The 18393-nt window shown below is 37.8% G+C and overlaps 1 protein-coding gene and 1 long non-coding RNA gene across 3 annotated transcripts in view; one reads left to right on the top strand and one right to left on the bottom strand.

Annotated features, from left to right (window-relative positions):
- Positions 1-9285, bottom strand: part of LOC124389265 — a 111034-nt gene extending 101749 nt beyond the window's left edge. For both annotated transcript variants that reach the window (XM_046854612.1, XM_046854615.1), the window contains exon 1: positions 9164-9285. In XM_046854612.1, the coding sequence (XP_046710568.1) occupies positions 9164-9221 (58 nt within the window). In that variant the 5' untranslated portion in view covers positions 9222-9285. The remainder of the gene's footprint in view (positions 1-9163) is intronic.
- A 356-nt stretch (positions 9286-9641) lies between these two features.
- Positions 9642-12702, top strand: LOC124389272. Its single transcript, XR_006926546.1, has 4 exons — positions 9642-9672; positions 9769-9883; positions 11089-11150; positions 12197-12702. It is a non-coding gene; the product is annotated as an uncharacterized LOC124389272 (long non-coding RNA).
- Positions 12703-18393: the final 5691 nt, after the last annotated feature.

Raw genomic sequence — 18393 nt, 5'->3', positions numbered from 1 at the left:
GAGCAGATCTGTTGTGATTGTGGTTATAGAGTGCTTTGGTAAACAGGGATGTTCAGATGTTCACTCACACACACTTGGTGTGACTCAGCGTCTTACAGTGCATTCAGAAAGTATTCAGACCACCTTCACTTTTACAATGTTGTTCTGTTACAGTCTGATTCTACAATCATTCAAATAGAAAATACCCATAATGACAAAAGTGATAACTGAACTCTAGAAATGTCTGTAAAACTTTTTTAATAAAAGAAAAACTGAAATATGAAATGTTCATTAGTATTTGGATCATAAGTAAGAAAAACACAGCATGATGCTACCACCATCATTCTTCACTTTTGGGATCGTTTTAGGCAGGTGATGAGCAGTTTCCTCCAGACACAACGTTAAGAATTAAAGGCACTTGAATCTTGGATTCTTCAGAACAGAGAATGTTGTTCCTCACAGACTGAGAGCCTTTAGGTGTCTTTTATCTCCAAGAGGGCTTCTATGAGTTTTGCACTGAGGAGAGGCTTCCATCTAGCCACTCTGTGATGCTTGTCCTTCTAGAACTTTGTATCATCTCCACAGAGGATCTCCAGAGCTCAGTCACTATTAGAGTGACCATCAGATTTTCGGTCACTTCTCCTACTTAGGCCCTTCTACCTCGATTGCTCAGTTTGGTCAGGTGACCAGCTCTTGGAAAAATCCTTCTTGTGCCACTTCTTCCATTTGAGGATTATGGAGGCCACTGTGCTCTTGGGAATCTTCAATGCAGCATAAATTTTGTAGCCTTTCTCAGATCTGCCCTTTCACACAATCCTGTCTCTGAGATCTGCAGCAGTTCCTTTGACATCATGGCTTGGTTTCTGCTCTGATCTGCATTGTTAGCTGTGAGGTCTTCTATAGAGAGATGTGTGTCTTTTCAAATCATGTCCAATCAATTAACATTTCCACAGGTGGTCTCTAATCAAGGTATAAAAACATCTCAGCAACGATCAAGAGAAATAGGAAACACCTAGAGCTCATTTTTGAAAGTTGTTGCAGAGGGTCTGAATATTAATGTACATGTGATATTTCATTTTTTATAATAAAATACAGACATTTCTAGATGTGTTATTACTTTGTGAATATGGGATACTGAGTGTAGATTAATGAGATGGAGATTAATACATTTTTGAATGATTGTAGTTTCAGGCTGCAACAAATGAACATTTAAAAAAGTGAGTCTGAAAACGTCCTGAATGCACTGTATTTTCCAGAACCTCCTCAACCTGATCACCTGCTCAGTGTCTTTAACTTTTATGTAACAATAAGATACTCATCCTTATTTCTCTCTCTCTCTCTCTCTCTCTCTCTCTCTCTGTTTCCTTTGAGCCAAACATGCTCCGGAGGTACCAGTGATCCTGTTTCTTTCTTCTAGCTGGACCTGCCTGATTCATCCTGATGTCCCATCTCTGAATGGAGTCTCTTCAATTGCAGCTACTTGGTGTAGATGAGGATGGTTCCATCTCAGGGAGTTTTTATAGGGACTAATTGATGACTCTAAAATGTATCTATTTCTGTATATATACTGAATAATGTCTATTTCTGTAAAGCTGCTTTGGAGTAGTGTCCATTGTTTAAAAACATTATACAAATAAAAAAAAGTGAATTTAATTTTAATAAAATTATCAATGTATAATCAACATCCTCACAAAAGACATATATATATATATATATATATATATATACATACATACATACATACATACCGTAATTTCCGGACTATTAAGCGCACCCTTATATAAGCCGCAAATATAAAACTGAATTTGACAAAGAATTTTATTTTGAAAACAAATAAGCCGCACCTACAAGCCGCAGTGTCTAAACTGAAACTAATGAACTTTACACAGGCTTTAATGAAAGACAGTGTCTGTTACACGGTGTAACGGGTGAAATATGTTGCGCTTCCTTTAAGAGCAGAGCGGTATTTTGGGAAAAGCCTGGCACTGCATTTTTCCGCTATTACTGCATGTGTGCAAGACCGAGGAATATGTCCTTATTATTTTCTGATGCTAATTTCTAAGTTTCTTTGATTAACCCGTAACGCTGTTGCCAAGAAAAATAAAAAAGCGTGAGTTTTGGAAAGCTGTCTGTGCTTATATGATTTCTGTTGTAACTGGAGTTAGTGAGCTCTCCCTTCACCCAGACTCAACGTGTTACAACGGCTTGTATCTAAACAGTAGCTACCAAGAAAGTCATTGTTCACTGTCTTCCTCCTTCCTTTCACAACTATTTCTCTCAGTAGTTTATCTTTTGGCATCGTCATGCCAAAAGAATAACGGGTTTTCTTCCGATGCCGTGCAGCTCAGAACACAGGTGAGGTGCGTTTTTTCGTTTCCGTTCTGAAATTTCATTGGTCTAATGTGATGGGGTTCAGTTTTTGGCTTAAAGTTTGTGAAACCGGGAAAAACCCAGAAAAAAAAAAAAAAAAAGTAAGCTGCTTCGTTGTTTAAACCGCGGGGTTCAAAACGTGGGAAAAAAGTAGCGAAAAATAGGGTATATATTTATTAGAGATTTTCTGAACAGTTGAAAAGTATGAAACACAGCACTTTATGTTTTCAGATGAAAAAAAAAAACATTAACTGTGGATGAATAGTTTATATCCTAGTGTAAATTTATATATCTGTAAATACATTGTTCATAATTCAGAGATAATCTATCTATCTATCTATCTATCTATCTATCTATCTATCTATCTATCTATCTATCTATCTATCTATCTATCTATCTATCTATCTATCTATCTATCTATCTATCTATCTAAAACAAATATTACTTAGAACCTACCTTGAAATGATTTCAGACCAAAAGCAATCCAAAATAAAAAACAGATCCTAACAAAATTAAGTGCTGAACAAGTTGCTGCTTCTGTAAAAAGCCCTGGAAGAAAGATGAGATCATTTATTAATTGATATTTTGAAGTCAATAAAGAAACTGTTAAAGAAATCAACCAAAAGCCCACTGAGTTTAAAAAGACGCATCAGAACCGATCTATAATTACAATTACTGTCAATTATTATTAATGCAGTTCTGTTATACATTTATCTTTTAGTGTCACCACTTTAGCAGCACAACAGTGTGTTCAGTTTTATAACACTAATAGAGATGAGAGAAAAAGTGACAGTATATAAAAAGCACAGTGGCAAAAGCGGATAATAGTATTTATTATATATTTATCTATATTTATTATATTTTTATTTATTAAAAAGACAAGCAAAACAGAACAGCAGGCAAAAATTAGAAACGTATGCAATCCAAAAATAAACTAAACAATAAGAAACGAGTAAACAGAACAAGAGAACATACTGTAAGAGAAACGGCTCAGTAATCTGCAGTGATCTGAATGATTTACTTTATGAAGTGCACATCGACACAAAAAGGGTCAGAGATATAAAATAACACAAAAAAGGTGCAAAAAGTCACATGTAAACACAGAAAGTCAGCTCTCTTTTGCAATGCGAGCCAGCATGGGCTATGTAATGTCACAAAGTGCTCAAGGGGGAATCTCTCCCAATGCACTGCTCCTCTAATGGCTATATTTATTTGGGCAAATGTCTACACTACAACCTGGATCTGGAAGCGAGCATTGTCTTTGGGTCTGGAGGCAAGCGTTGTTGCTGGGAAGGGCTTGCTGGGGGCAGGGTGCTGGAAAATGTTGTAGGAGGCTGAACTGCCATCCCTGGGGTGAACAAGCTGCAGAAGGAAATCACACAGTCGCCCCCTGGTGTGAGCAGGTCATAGTAAGAGGATGCACTGTTGCCCCCTGGCATGATCAGGTCCTGGAAGGAGGTTGTGGTGTTACCCCCTGGTGTGAGCAAGTCATGAAATGAGATGACACTATCAGACCCAGTGTAAGCAGATCATTGGAACATTGGAGACAGACATCTGGTTGGAGCTTTGCCTAGGTGCTGAGGTTGGCAGGTTGAACTTACAGTAAAGCTTGTCATTGGCTGCAGCTAAATGAGCCTCAGAGCTGAGCTTGGTCTGTTTGCCAGGTTTGCTTTGCCTTGTTGTGGGTTACGCCAGCTGCTTCTGTGAGCTCAGCAGCTGTGGTCACGCTTATCATGTTTTTTACAGTTGGCAGCCACGTCCACCACATCAGTGAGCCTGGCAGCTGGGATTACTATTTTGGCCTTAGGGCAGAACTCTACCATGCCAACACCAGGGTTGAGCACTTCAGCTGAGGTCACATCGTTGACCTTGGGTTGGAGCTCCTCATGGGCGCTGACTTTCCTTACCATATAGTACCAGAGAAAGGGGAAAACACGGTTGCTAAAACATCCTTCCCAAACATTCTTTTACTTCTATTGCTCAAAAACCTTCACAAGCTTTTGTACCTTAAACTAGTAGGAGTTCCACCCAGTGATGAGCGTTTTACCTACTGATGATTGTGGCAGCCATTTTTCTAAATCAATGAATAATATGAGAATTACAGTTATAAAGAGTGTAAATGTAAAAAACAATACCTACCCTCAGTAACACCCCAAAGAATGAAGCCAATGGACAAAGTGATATTCAAACAGAGGACAAGTGCAGACTGTACAGCTAGATGTCCATCTACAAGGAAACAAAGAAAAAAAAAACGCTTTTTATTAAATTGACTTTAATAAGTTGAAATGAATCCTAAAATGTTTTTGAAGTGATAGAAAGAAGCCCAGACTCACTTTCCTTTTGAAAAGATGTATAAGATAGGTATCCTAAGATAACTGATCCAAATACAAACCCAAGTAAACACAACACAATTATCCCAATATGCATAGAGGAGAAACCTGCATGGGACAAACACCAGAGTTATTAAACCACTACAAGACTGTAATATATAAGAGTAGTGAATGCTCTACAACATCTTTACCTGTTTACTGTCCATAAAAAACAACTTACTGAGCTGCTGCACCTCCACTGTTGTGTAATCTGATAATGTCCCAGAAATCGCTGAACAGATGTACAGTCCTTTGTCCTCAGTTCTGACATCCTTCAGTCTCATTGAGAAGTTTCCTTTGTTTCTGTCTTCAGTGCTGAAGAATTCTACTCTGTCCTTAAATCTCCCATGTGTTGATTCTGTCAGAATGTCACCCTCCTGATAGAGCAGCAGTAAGAGATCTTCATCCTGTTTCTTCCATGAAACCTCTTCTATCTTTTCTGATGGTATATGTGAGTCTACAGAGCAGTTCAGAGTGATTTCTTCACCCGCATACGCAGATATAACGTGGCCTCCAGACACAATCAAGCGCTCTGAAATGAGGTAACATTTAGATTTATTAAAAAACATGTTCGAATTTATATCATGTATTTTTACAGAATATTAAATGAATCAGGTTAAAAATTTACCCACCAATCTCCATTATTTTAATCAGAGTTTCATCAGAGTCCTGGTTTGTGTGAACGACACACTTATAAACTCCTGCATCTTCCCGAGTCACATTTGTAAGCAGTAGAGAGAAGTTTCCATGAGCAACCTCCTCAGAGAAGAAATGAGCTCTTTCATGATAACGCTGGTTCTGAGACTCTGGTGGACTTTCTCCATTCTGCCACAAGTGCACTAGAGATCCAGAGTCAGTTCTTTTCCACTCCACTTCCAGTTCTTCCATTGGTAGAGGAGTTTCTACAAAACAGGGCAACATCACTGAGTCTCCCAGATGGACAGTGAGAGGACCAGATGGACCCTGGACATGGAAACCTAAAGAGAATAAAAAATAATGTTAAAATAATGTGGACCTGATGTGTGAAATGCCCTTCAATCATCATGTCTGAAGTTTCTACATTTCTACATCTTCTCTTTCTCCTGCTCCTCACCTTTTCCCAGTGTCCCTTCTATGTATTTAATCTCTGATACCCAAATTCCTCTGTCTCTACACATGTGGAACCAGTCTATTCTTTTCTCCAGACATTCAGCTGAAATACTTTGCAGTGCTTCTTGTAAAACTTGCTGTAGATGTTCATCACTAGTTGGAAATTTCTTTCTTGTGATGCAGTTCATCCCAGAGCAGTTCAACAGGATTTAGGTGCAGTGACTGAGCAGGCGGTTCCATGATAGATATCACTCCAGCCAAATCTCTGCTTACACACACTTACAGAGCTCAGATGTACGCTTAGACTCATCTTCTTGTTATATGGTGAAGTTGCTTTCAGTGAGCTGCAGTTCAGACAGAATTGCATGGTGTTGAAGTATAGAATGGGAGCCGTGTTGGTTCAGGATTCTTCCACCCAGTGTCAGGATCTGGGAGAATTCTGAGAGAAAACTCTCTGTCCCCTAGACCCTAACAGTCCCTAATGTTTTCCACCTGGTCCTTGTTAGTTTCCAAGTATTTAACCTTGACCTTTTCCGAGTTTGTATTCAGAGTTTTACTGCTCCAAAACAACCGTAAACCATTAAACTTCCACCTCCATGTGTGACTGTGAGGGTGATGGGGTCTGATCACATCTTCTCTCCTGCTCTCCTTCTCCTTCAAGTTCTTCTGTTACATTTGGACTCCACAGAACTTTCACCAAATCATTCACTGTCCAGTTCTTGTGTTTTTTTTTACTTCTACTGAATGTGTTTTATACAAACAAAAGGAATCGAAAGCAATAAAAGACTATCTGTTACATAATGTGAATTTACTGCACAAGAATTGTTTTAAATATATATATATATATATATATCACACACACACACACACACACACACACACACACACACACACACACACACAGTGAGGGAAATAATTATTTGATCCAATGCTGATTTTATAAATTTACCCCTTACAAAGAAACGAACAGTCTGAATTTTTATGGTCGGTTCATTTTAACAGAAAGAGAAACATTAAACATTAATTGTTTAATTAATGATAAAAATTTCCTTTGGTGGGATGAATCCATCATGACAATGTTTTAATCACCTTAGACGTTAAGATGCAAGATTAGAAGACCTTCTTTACTGTCTAATATAGGCGATATTGTCTGAAGTATCCAAAAGAATCCACAATAATTTTTATATGAACGAAAAAAATGTAAAATAAATAAATAAATTAATTGATTTAAAAAAAAAAAAAAAAAAAAAGGAAAGAGGGAAATATTGGAAAGACTTCAATTTTCTTTTGGCTTTACAGTCTATTTTTTCCTCCTAACTTCCAAAATTTGTGATCCAATTTGTGAGAGACTGAATTAGTTTTTGTTTGAAGACTGCGATCCCCCTGGTGCCTAGCACAGCTGTATTGTCTGAGTGTTATGTGTGGTGTTTATTGTCTGAGTGTTGTGTGTCTGTTCTTTGTTCTTTGTTCTGTGTAAAGAAGTTGGGTCATGACATCTCTCGCTTACTGACGAAGAAAATCCCAAATAATAATTCCAAACTCGCCTTTAAACCTTTTAGGAAGAGATATGAAGCATAAAATGGGAATTCTGTTTTTTGAAACCAATGTTTCACTGTCTTTTCCCTCTGTCCTCATTCTCTCAACTGAGCCACAGCCACATCCGGAAGATTTCTTCCATAATAGTACAGAAGTACAATACAGTACAATATCCATTGTCGGAAGAGAAGAATGTTGGCACTGCTCCAGTTATTGACAATTTATTGTCACAATGTGTTTTGATCGAGACACATTCCTACCTTATAACACATCGATTAATCCAGTCTTGAAGGCGGATAAAAAATGCTGGAGGTTAACACACGATTTACGAGAGATGAATAAATTAGTTATTCCATTAGCTCCTTTGGTGCCCGATGTAGCTCCCATTGTTAACTCTATACCAGCGACTCACAGATTCTTTACTGTGATTGATCTTTGTTCTGCTTTTTTCAGCGTTTTGGCCTCAGAGACGCAGTCGCTTTTCGCGTTTACCTATACGTCAATTCACCTTTATGTGCACGAACGTGGTGGTACGGCTGCGGAGATTCTGGCCCAGGAACACGGTGACAGATTTCACCCTGTTGTGTATCTTTCCAAATCTTTACACAACATAACACAAGGGTTTCCCTCGTGCTTGCGTGCAGTAGCTGCTGCGTCTCTGATGGTCCGGGATGCTGAGAAAACGGTGCTGTCACATCCTAAAACTGAACACCTCACATCAGATAACAGCTATTTTACACAACCTCAACACACAACATATGACAGCACAACGTAGATCTGGTTATGAAACCACACTCTTTAATCTCATAGACGACCTTTTAAATGCTGTTCAACTCCCTGCCAAAGTGAAGGTTAAAGAACATGCCGCAGGAGATTCAGAGGAAATTCAGGGAAACACGTTAGCGGATAAAGTAGCTCAGGAAGCAGCAAAACAACCAGTAGATTTGGACCTAATACATACAAACCCTGAGATCTCGATGATGTCACATATCTCAAATATACCAGGTATTGACCTAAAAATACTCCAGAGTCAGCCCACTGAGGAGGACATCAAGTATTGGGCTTCTAAACAATTTAAAGCTAGTGTTGGATTCGTGTTTGACTTGTGCCAGAACTAACAACACATCGACCTGTACAACATACTGCGCTTTCTTTTCCTGAAGCCCCTTTCCAACACCTACAGATAGCTTTCACACATATGCCAGGATTTGTTTCCAGTGTGTATAGATACTTGTCTGTTGCCTGCAATAAACCGAAGAAAAACATTTGCTCCATTCTGTGTGCTGTGTGATTCTTCCCTGATATCAGAAAAGACACCACGAGCTCCGTAGATCAGATGGAAAACCTCTCCAAGAATTACGTTTAGTTTGGGCATGATAAAAATCTAACAGATAGTTAGTCATAATAACGAGATCCTTTCTGTGATTTCTTTCTCTTTGTGAATGTAATGCGCTTCAGTACAGAGAGAGAGAGAGAGAGAGAGAGAGAGAGAGAGAGAGAGAGATTTCTCTCAGTATTTCAGAGTTCTAAAAACTTTCTGAGCATTTTAGTTTTAGTCTAAAACAGTCTGAACTGAACTACACCCTGTAATGGGGTGTTTTTGTTTTTTACAATACATTCCTGTGTTGGATTTCATGATTTATCGATTAGAAATCTATTTTCTTCATGACTTCTTGAAATATTAGTTCAAATTCCTCAATTATTTAAAATTCTCAATATTTAAAGCTCTTTTTTAAGCCCATAAAGATCAGATCCTTCATTGTCTTTCAGCTCCATAAAACTCACAGTTCACTAATAAACATAATCATGGTGAACATTACCGTTACAGAAGATCACCGACAGCAGCAGATGAAACCAGAGCAGTACAGCAGCCTCCATGTCTGTAACGGGAATACTGTACTTTCACTTTCTACATCACGTGACTAACAACAAATTCTCTCTGAACTCCTTTGTGTTATTTCTATTAGTGCCACATGTAGTGCACTTGTTTATAGAATAAAGACTCAATAGTGTTAAATAAACAAATGTTATAATAAATAAAATGATAAATAAAGCAGAGTAGTGATGAGTTTATCTGTAACTTCTGATCTAATTAGAATAAAACTTTAAGTTCAGTCTATTTAGTGAGATAAATCTCATCCAGGAGGAGTTTGCTGTTGTACTGAGGTTTACACAGACTTGTATCATGTAGGAAAAAATGGATAATATAAAATCTATTAACACAAAGGAACACCGCGCGCTTCATCTCAGTCACTATATAATCAGACCGCTGGGGGGCGCTCAGGTTCAGATTTGAGGAAGAGCAACGCCGGCAAGCAGCTGAACACAGGTGAGTTTTACATGAAACAAAAGAAGAAATAAATAAAACAAAAGACAAGTATAAAGTGTAAAAATCTGAATATATGTTTGTGTTTGTTCTGTGCAGTGTGAATCACCGTCAGGAGATTAAAATGAGTGGAAATGTTTCCGTGTGTGAGAAACCGCTATGGTAATGGCGCGCGCACACAAATCACCTCAGAACAGAGTAACGGAGGACTGAGGTAAAATACTGTGTGTGTGTGTGTGTGTGTGTGTGTGTGTGTGTGTGTGTGTGTGTGTGTGTGTGTGTGTGTGAGAAAGAGAGAGTGTGTGTGTGTGAGAGAGAGAGAGAGAGAGTGTGTGTGTGTGTGTGTGTGTGTGTGTGTGTGAGAGAGAGAGAGAGAGAGAGTGTGTGTGTGTATGTGTGTGTGTGTGTGTGTGTGTGAAAGAGAGAGAGAGAGAGTGTGTGTGTGTGTGTGTGAAAGAGAGTGTGTGTGTGTGTGTGTGTGTGTGAGAAAGAGAGTGTGTGTGTGAGAGAGAGTGTGTGTGTGTGTGTGTGTGTGTGAAAGAGAGAGAGAGAGTGTGTGTGTGTGTGTGTGTGTGTGTGTGTGTGTGTGTGTGTGTGTGTGTGTGAGAAAGAGAGAGTGTGTGTGAGAGAGGAGAGAGTGTGTGTGTGTGTGTGTGTGTGTGAAAGAGAGAGAGAGAGTGTGTGTGTGTGTGTGTGTGTGTGTGTGTGTGTGTGTGTGTGTGTGAAAGAATGAGGATAAATGTTCTCTGGTATCTTCTGGGTTTGTGTCTGAGGATTTTAGAGACATTTTAAAACTCTTATTTTTCTAAAAGAAACTCAGCAAAAACATAAATAATAAAAGATACTATATACAGACACGTACACGAGTCCAGAATACCAACACTTAATGTGTGTCATTACTTTTAATTCATTACTTTGTTTTTATTTTCTTCTATAAATCATTAATATAAACACTTCACATGGATCATTTTGATGACGTGGTTTTTAAAATCTAAAACTCTGAAAACATTAATAATAAAGCAGATTCTGTACAGAGCAGCAGTTTGGTCTAATCTCATTAAACCACATGAACTGAAGATCAACAGTTTTCTACAGAAGAAACACGTGTCATTAAACATGTTAATTGTTGGTGTTCGGGATTCGTGTCTGTACATAGTGTGTGTTATTATTAATGTGTTTACTGAGTTTGGACTTTTAAAAACTCATCACATTAATCCACGTTAAGATTTTTCTTTAACGGTCTGATGGGAGAAATGATGTGTATCAGGACAGTATCAGCACGAGCGGTATTTAATATAAAATACATGTATATTATACAGATTTAGATGTTTTGTGTATCTTATGGATAACATCAGCAATTAGTGTATCTGCTACCAAGATGTTCACAGCAGATCCTGTATGTTCTGTAATGTACACCAGGACCTGAAGTTTCCTAGTAGAACATCACTCAGAGCATCACACAAGATCTACTGGCTCCCAAGGTAAGTGACCCCAAACCACCTTCTAACACTGCTCCATCATCCAGCACTGATGTTCACATGTTCATTGTAGGAGCTTTTGATGGTGGACAGAAATCAGCACAGGTGTTCTGACCAGTTTAGATGATTTCTATCAGTCTTTTACCAGGTTGTGCTCTGGTAGTGTTGATTTAGATCAAATAAATAATATAAATAAATACATAATATTAATGTACAATCTTAAAAAGAATAAAAATAAAGAAAAACCTCTGAAGGAGAAAGAAACTTTTCTGATCTCATACAGAATTATATTTATTCTCAACAAAGATACAGAAAATCATCTTTAGATTCAATATTCAGTGAAAATATTATTTTTTACATGTGTACACTGTATATAAAACTAAACTCTAAATGCATAGACAACATTGCTCTTCCTGGATCTTTATATAAGGTTTTCTATTAGTATTTGTGTACATATTTGTACCAATGCAGTTTCCCAGAAATCCAGAAATCATCATCCAAAAAACAAACAAACACCTAAATAACAATTCTGTGCCCCTGTGTCTGAAAACAAAACAAATAACACACCAGATCTCAATCCACACTTCAAAATAAATCCACATTACTTTTACAAACAGTGTAAGAGAAATAAACTGTGTGGTTAAAGAAGGTTTGTTTATGATCAGAAAGTGTAAGTATGTCTATAAAAGCAGACTCTGCCAGTTTGTTGTTCTGGAACACTCATAATGTTTCTACATTATACCAAGAAAACATGAAACCAACCACAACCTCAGAGAAGTGATCTGAAGAGATTGATCAGGAAAGGGGTTATAAGGCCGTCTCCACACTAGCTGAAATTTATCATATTACATTAAGAAGGTTTGTGGATTGGAATAAGCGTTTCAGTCCAGGGTCAGATCATTTAATGCCCAGAGATAAAAAAAACACAAAGGTGACCTTCAGGCACCAGAATAATACATTAACCCAACTGTGAAGCATGATGGTGGAAGCATGATGGTTTGGGATTGTTTTACACATTAAAGAAGTTCTTTCTCGTTACCATTTTTCAGTCAGACGTGAGCCCCTTTTATGCTCAGGGACGCACAATATAATCACCTCACACTAGAGGGTGCTGTGGGGATTTCAGTCACTCAGGTGATGAAAGATGGAACTCCAGCAGGTCAGGTGGTAAAGAATCAAGGTACATGTGCTTTTGGTATCTTCTGGGGTTGTGTTTGATTTTGTTGTGTTTGATTTTATGTATGAAATGAGAATCTGCTTCAGAATGGAACATTTCTGCTTTAAAAAGTTTGAAAGGTTCATTTTTGAGGAACAATATCTGATTAACAGGTAAATACATGATGAGTTTAATGTAATAAGATGAATAATACTGAGTCTTAATGTTATTTAGACAACAGTTGTGTACATTAACTCTTTGTACTGTATATATATAAATAATAAGTGTAGAATCAAAGCATTTGGGAAGCGTCTTACATGCTAAGATCGGGAGAGCTCAGAAACAGGAGCCAGATTCTGGAGGTCATGGTCATGTTTGGGTTGAGATGTTTTTTTCTACTTGCCTGTGTGATGGGAACAAATGTTACAGTCAGAGACTTCAATCCAAATGTAATATATTCATATGGTATCAATTTTATCATACTAATGACGGAAAAAAATATATATAAAGTATTGATGAAAGAGAATTTTGATGGGGGACATGCTAAATATGATTAATATTAAATAAAATGATGCACCAAACTGATACAAACCAAATACTAATGAGTATCAAATTATTCAATTCAATTCAATTCATTTTTATTTTTATTGTGCTTTTAACAATAAACATTGTCTCAACGCAGCTTTACACAGATAATGTGGTGATTAAAAGTGAATATGTTCTTTATAAGTAAGTTTGTCCCTGATGAGCAAGCCTATTCAACAGGGTACACAATATGCTTTGGTGGATTCAGGTTGTAATCAGAAATCACTTTACCAAAATATAGGTCAATGTGAAGCGCTGGGTGCAGTATTCTGGGTGAAGGTGAAATGCATAAATATCCCTTAGTAGCAGTCACTGTCCAATTCTGGTGTCAAACGCATAAAAACAGGGCTGTGGTTTGTGGCCAGCACTGAAGTTGAGGGTATTGTATTTAGATGGGTCTTGTATTAATGAGCAGGATTGGCTGGAGATTTGTCTCTGGAGCAAATGTGAGACAAAACTCTCCAGCTCTTCTAAAAAATATTTGGTATTGGCCATTAGAACAGACTACACAAAGACATCACTTTGTGTTCGCTTCGGTGAATACGCAAAACGATAGCTGGTAAAAATGCAATATATCAGCATGTAGTGTTACAGAGGTACTTTCTGTATTATCTCCCAATACGGGACCCACAACAAAAGGGGTGTAACTTCATCTGCATGTGTAGGCAGGCGGTAGGTGATAAACAGGTGATAAAATAACAGAAACATGAATGTCAGGACCAAAGGTTTCTTAGTAGAACATCACCCAAAGCATAACACTGCCTCTGCCTGCTCTTTCTATAATGAATGTCAGGGCCATTTTTTGTACCCCTGTAAGCCACACCCAGCCGCCTTATTAGTCAGACCTGACCATCTTCTTTCATCGCTTCATGGTCCTGATCTTATGCTCATGTGATGCCCCTTTCCAGTTTCATTCATCTTAAAGAACAAAAAATTATTTTTTATAAAGCTTAAAAATTCTGACATTACAATTTTTTGTTACAATAATTAAATAACTATTTTATTTCTGTTACTAAAGCAACAGTAAAATGCCAAAAAGTAAACAGACCTGCTCAACATCAGATCATACAGTAAAACCCCGTTGGATGAGCATAATTAATTCTTGAAAATTGCTCATAGGTCCAAACATTCTTGGTTTTAATTGTAATTCTATTTCTAATTCTTACTTTCTTTTTCCCAGCACCCTCACTGATTTTCCTGGGAGACATTTTTCATGATTTCTAGTGAAATAAAAATATAACACTAAAAAAGTTGTTTTTACTGCACTGAACAACGAGACCGACCGAGTGATGCGTCATCAACTATGCGACTGATGCTTCCCTGCAGCGTGGGTTTGCTTGTGCCTACAAAATTTGCTCGTAAAACAGTGTAAAGTTTTGCGAGCAAGTTTGCTCGTACTATTAGTTGCTCGTACAACAGGGTTTTACTGTATTCTGTGTCATGTCTGGAGATTATACTTACAGTAAGCAGATATCTGTACAGCAAACACACACACGGAAAAGACGCATTCAGTTGGTATTAGAATAAGTCGCAAATCCACTGTACGCTGACCAGTTCCTGTTTATAATAAATAAAAGAAATTGTAGCACCATAAACTATTAGATGAACTCATTTCAATAACAGTTTTGTAAATATAATCATTTGTCTGGCAGTAATTTCACTCTAACATTTGTTGTATTTGAAGCATTTTGTTTTATTATTATTATTAATATTAATTTTACAGACTTACGTGCTTTTAGGATCAGCTCCACTAATAATGCGGCAGCATTCACAAAAACAACCAGCACTGAACCAATCAGGAACACAACCACACTCCATACAGCTGTAATACAGAGACATGATGAATAGTGATATTAGTTTATATCAATGATACCTTTAGCATCACATTCACACTTATACACATGGACACCAAATTTCCAGCTCCGTAAACCATTTTAATACTCCTCATTATAATTATATATTATATCTGCCTACCTTCTGATAAATATCTTCAAGAATGATATATAATATTAGTTCAGACGATGTGATGAAGAAAAATGACAGGCACTGATGTGACAGAATTGATATTAGACTACGTGTATAGTGTGGACCAACAGTTTCAAATCACATTGAATGTCTGGGATGTTTGAACATTGTAAATAACAGTATTAGAGGGATACCAAACTACCTAAACATGTGAATGAACACAATTTCTGCAGTTGTAAATGTCTGAGAGGCAGAAGAGAGTTCAGTTCAGTCAACGCTCACCATGATCACAGATTTTGCTTTGCAGTGGGGAAATTAGTGATGAAGGCAGCGGCTTTCTGCAACCAGTGAATTATATTTTTTAAGCGAGTTTTACAGTGAGGATCACTATGTTTCTGGTGTCGTAGTTTCAGCTGATTTGTGTTTTCTTGAAATAAAGGTCACTGGGTGGTGTTTCTCCAAAACACTATATCTGAGGCACATACCTTCATAAAAAGGTTTGAGAGTAAAATGAATGGCTTTGAGCTGTGGCCTTTCAACACTCAGTCATGAGTCTCAGATTAAATATAAAAATATTCATAAATCCACAGTCTGAAGTTATTTCAGATAATTAATGCATCATCTTTAAATTCTGCCTCAGTCACAGCATACGTACATTCAGTTCAGTTTTATCAGTGATTCAATTCATTTTTATTTGTACAGCACTTTTAACAATGGACACGTCTCAAAGCAGCTTTATAAAGATAAAGAGGTATGAAGTTGCACAGGAATCTTTTTGTGAAAAAATGAAGTTAATTAAAAAGGTTTAGTGTCTATAAATTTGTTCCTTACAATTTAAATTTGTTCCTAATGAGTGAACCAGTGGTGACTGTGGTGAAGTAAAAACTCCCTAAGATGGCATGAGGAAGGAACCTTGAGAGGAACCAGGCTCAAAATGAAACCCATCCTCATCTGGGTTACACCAAATGTCCATTTCTTAGTTTCTTTAGAGGTCAATGATCTCCTGAAGTTATCATTATTGATTGGATCACTGGCCGATCCCACAGAACTTGACTGTTACTGCAGCTTTTGACACCATTGATCACAATCTCCTCCTTGCCTGCTTGCAAACTATCACCTTCCTGAATAAAGCCAGTGGTGTTGTGAATCGATCATCTGCCTCCCATTCCTTCCCTTTTCCAACAAGCTTTCCACAATCATTTATAATCAAAATACTGCAGATTGTATTCCTTTTAAACCTCAGCAAAAAGATCAGGATAAATTCTAATAAGTAATTAAGAAGTAATAAATACCTGAGCTCTGATTTAGAGTTGCAGACAATGAAAAATTCATCACACTTAAGATGATGAGGAACACAGTCACACAGATCAGTGCAGCTCGTTCTATGATATGAGAAAAACACAAACAATATTAAGTGTGATTAAGAGTGAAGTACAAATATTTCACTACAAAACTGTTACACAAGATCATGTTTTTGTACAGGGTGATTTAGAAATTTTTCCTTTTGGCTTCCTGATTAAATATGTTCAGTGAAGCTTGAAATAAAACAATTAGAACTCCTTTTGTAAATGAGACTGTAAGAGAATCATTCAGTCAAAAAGCATCTTCACTATGAAAAATTAAACAGGACTGGTTCTTACCTTCCACATTCACTGCACCATAAACCCTGAAGGTAAACAATGTTGGGAATAGAAGCTTCAAAACCTTCACAATAAATAATAATAGAAATACACCTGCAAACATAATTATTACACATTTACTTCACACAGTATCAGTGTTTTTACTGAAGTTATTAAATATGCTGTACACTCTGTAACAGAACCTACTATACATCATTTATTACATCAAAATCTTTAACCCCAATTCCAAACATGCTGAGCCACTGTGTAAAATAAAAACTTAATCATTGGCAATGATCGGTTGTGGTTGCAGGGAGAAGAGGTGGAGAAGGTGGAGGAGTTCAGGTACCTGGGGTCAACAGTGCAAAGTAATGGAGAGTGTGTTAGAGAAGTGAAGAAAAGAGTGCAGGCAGGGTGGAGTGGGTGGAGAGGAGTGATAGCAGGAGTGATTTGTGACAGAAGAGTATCTGTGAGAGTGAAAGGAAAAGTTTATAGGACTGTGGTGAGACCTGAGATGTTGTATGGTTTAAGAGACAGTGGCATTGAGTAAAAGACAGGAGGTGGAGCTGGAAGTAGCAGAGCTGAAGATGTTGAGGTTTTCGTTGGGAGTGACGATGATATACAAGATCAGAACTGAGTTTATTAGAGGGACAGAGCATGTAGGATGTTTTGGAGACAAGGTGAGGAGGTGTGATTGAGATGGTTTGGACATGTGCAGAGGAGGGACATGGGGTATATCAGTAGGAGAATGCTGAGGATGGAGACACCAGGAAGGAGGAAAATTAGCAAACATTAACAAATCCTAAAAACAAAAAAAACAAATCCGAAAACAACAATTCAGACAAACCAGAAAAAGTAAGTATAGTGTGTCTTGCTGAAATGTCCACCCTCTTTTCGTTTTCAGCTTTCTGGTAGTTGGCAGCAATTTTTTATCCAGAATTCTCTATTCATTCTGCCTTCAATAATATGAAGTCTGCCAGTACCCCTTGCTGAAAAGCAGCCCCAAACCATGATGCTTCCACCCCCAAACTTAACTGCTGGTATGGTGTTCTTGGGGTGGTGGGCAATGCCATTTCTTCTCGAAACATGGTGTGTAGAATGACTGCCAAAAAGTTCAATTTAGCTTTCATCTGGCCATACTATAGTATTATAGTTAGTGGTGCTTGAACAGCATAATAGTCTTGCATATTTATTATTGCAGATTTTTTGTAAAATAATAAGTTTTCCAGTCTTTCTGCCACTATCACAAAACATACATCAAAATGTGCAGCCTGTTCATGTGAATTGTGTACAATGATAATAAATGGGGATGAGAATACGGGTGTCAGAGCAGAATAGAATTGTCCACTAGCATCTGACATGACGTATAACATCCACATGCAGCTGGTAAACCCTGCGCTCGGGAATGCAGCATAAAACTGGGAAAACAACATTCCATTAAAATGCCTATATAACATTCACGCTTGTCTAGAGTGAGCAGTAGGCTGCATCCATACACCAAAGATTCTCTGATGGGAATTGTGGGTAATGAGCGATGATCCTGGTCCATAGAAAATAACGGGGAATCTCGAACATTCCTTCATTTAGAAACCAAAACAGTGCAAAAATCCATAAACCAGCAAACAGAGCAATACAGGGCAAAGCAAAACACAAACCAAAAACAGTCCAGAATCCAAACCAGGTAACTAGGCAGAGCAGAACAGGGATCAGGAACAGGATCAGAAACCAGGGCAGGCAGGGTAGCAAGAGAAATCTCAGGGACAAGGAAGCCAGTAAGATAATCTGGCCCCGAGCTAAAGTCTTGGTTGTCCTTCTATACCGTGAGGCACGGGAAAGACAGCAAGATGGCCGCCGACCCGGAAGTGCTCACCGCGGAATCGGGAAATGAGCGCCGTGAAACCGGAAGTGCATGTCGCGAAAC

Source organism: Silurus meridionalis, chromosome 7 (genome assembly GCF_014805685.1).
Source record: "Silurus meridionalis isolate SWU-2019-XX chromosome 7, ASM1480568v1, whole genome shotgun sequence".
NCBI lineage: Eukaryota > Metazoa > Chordata > Actinopteri > Siluriformes > Siluridae > Silurus > Silurus meridionalis.
This window is presented reverse-complemented; position numbering and strand designations above follow the sequence as displayed.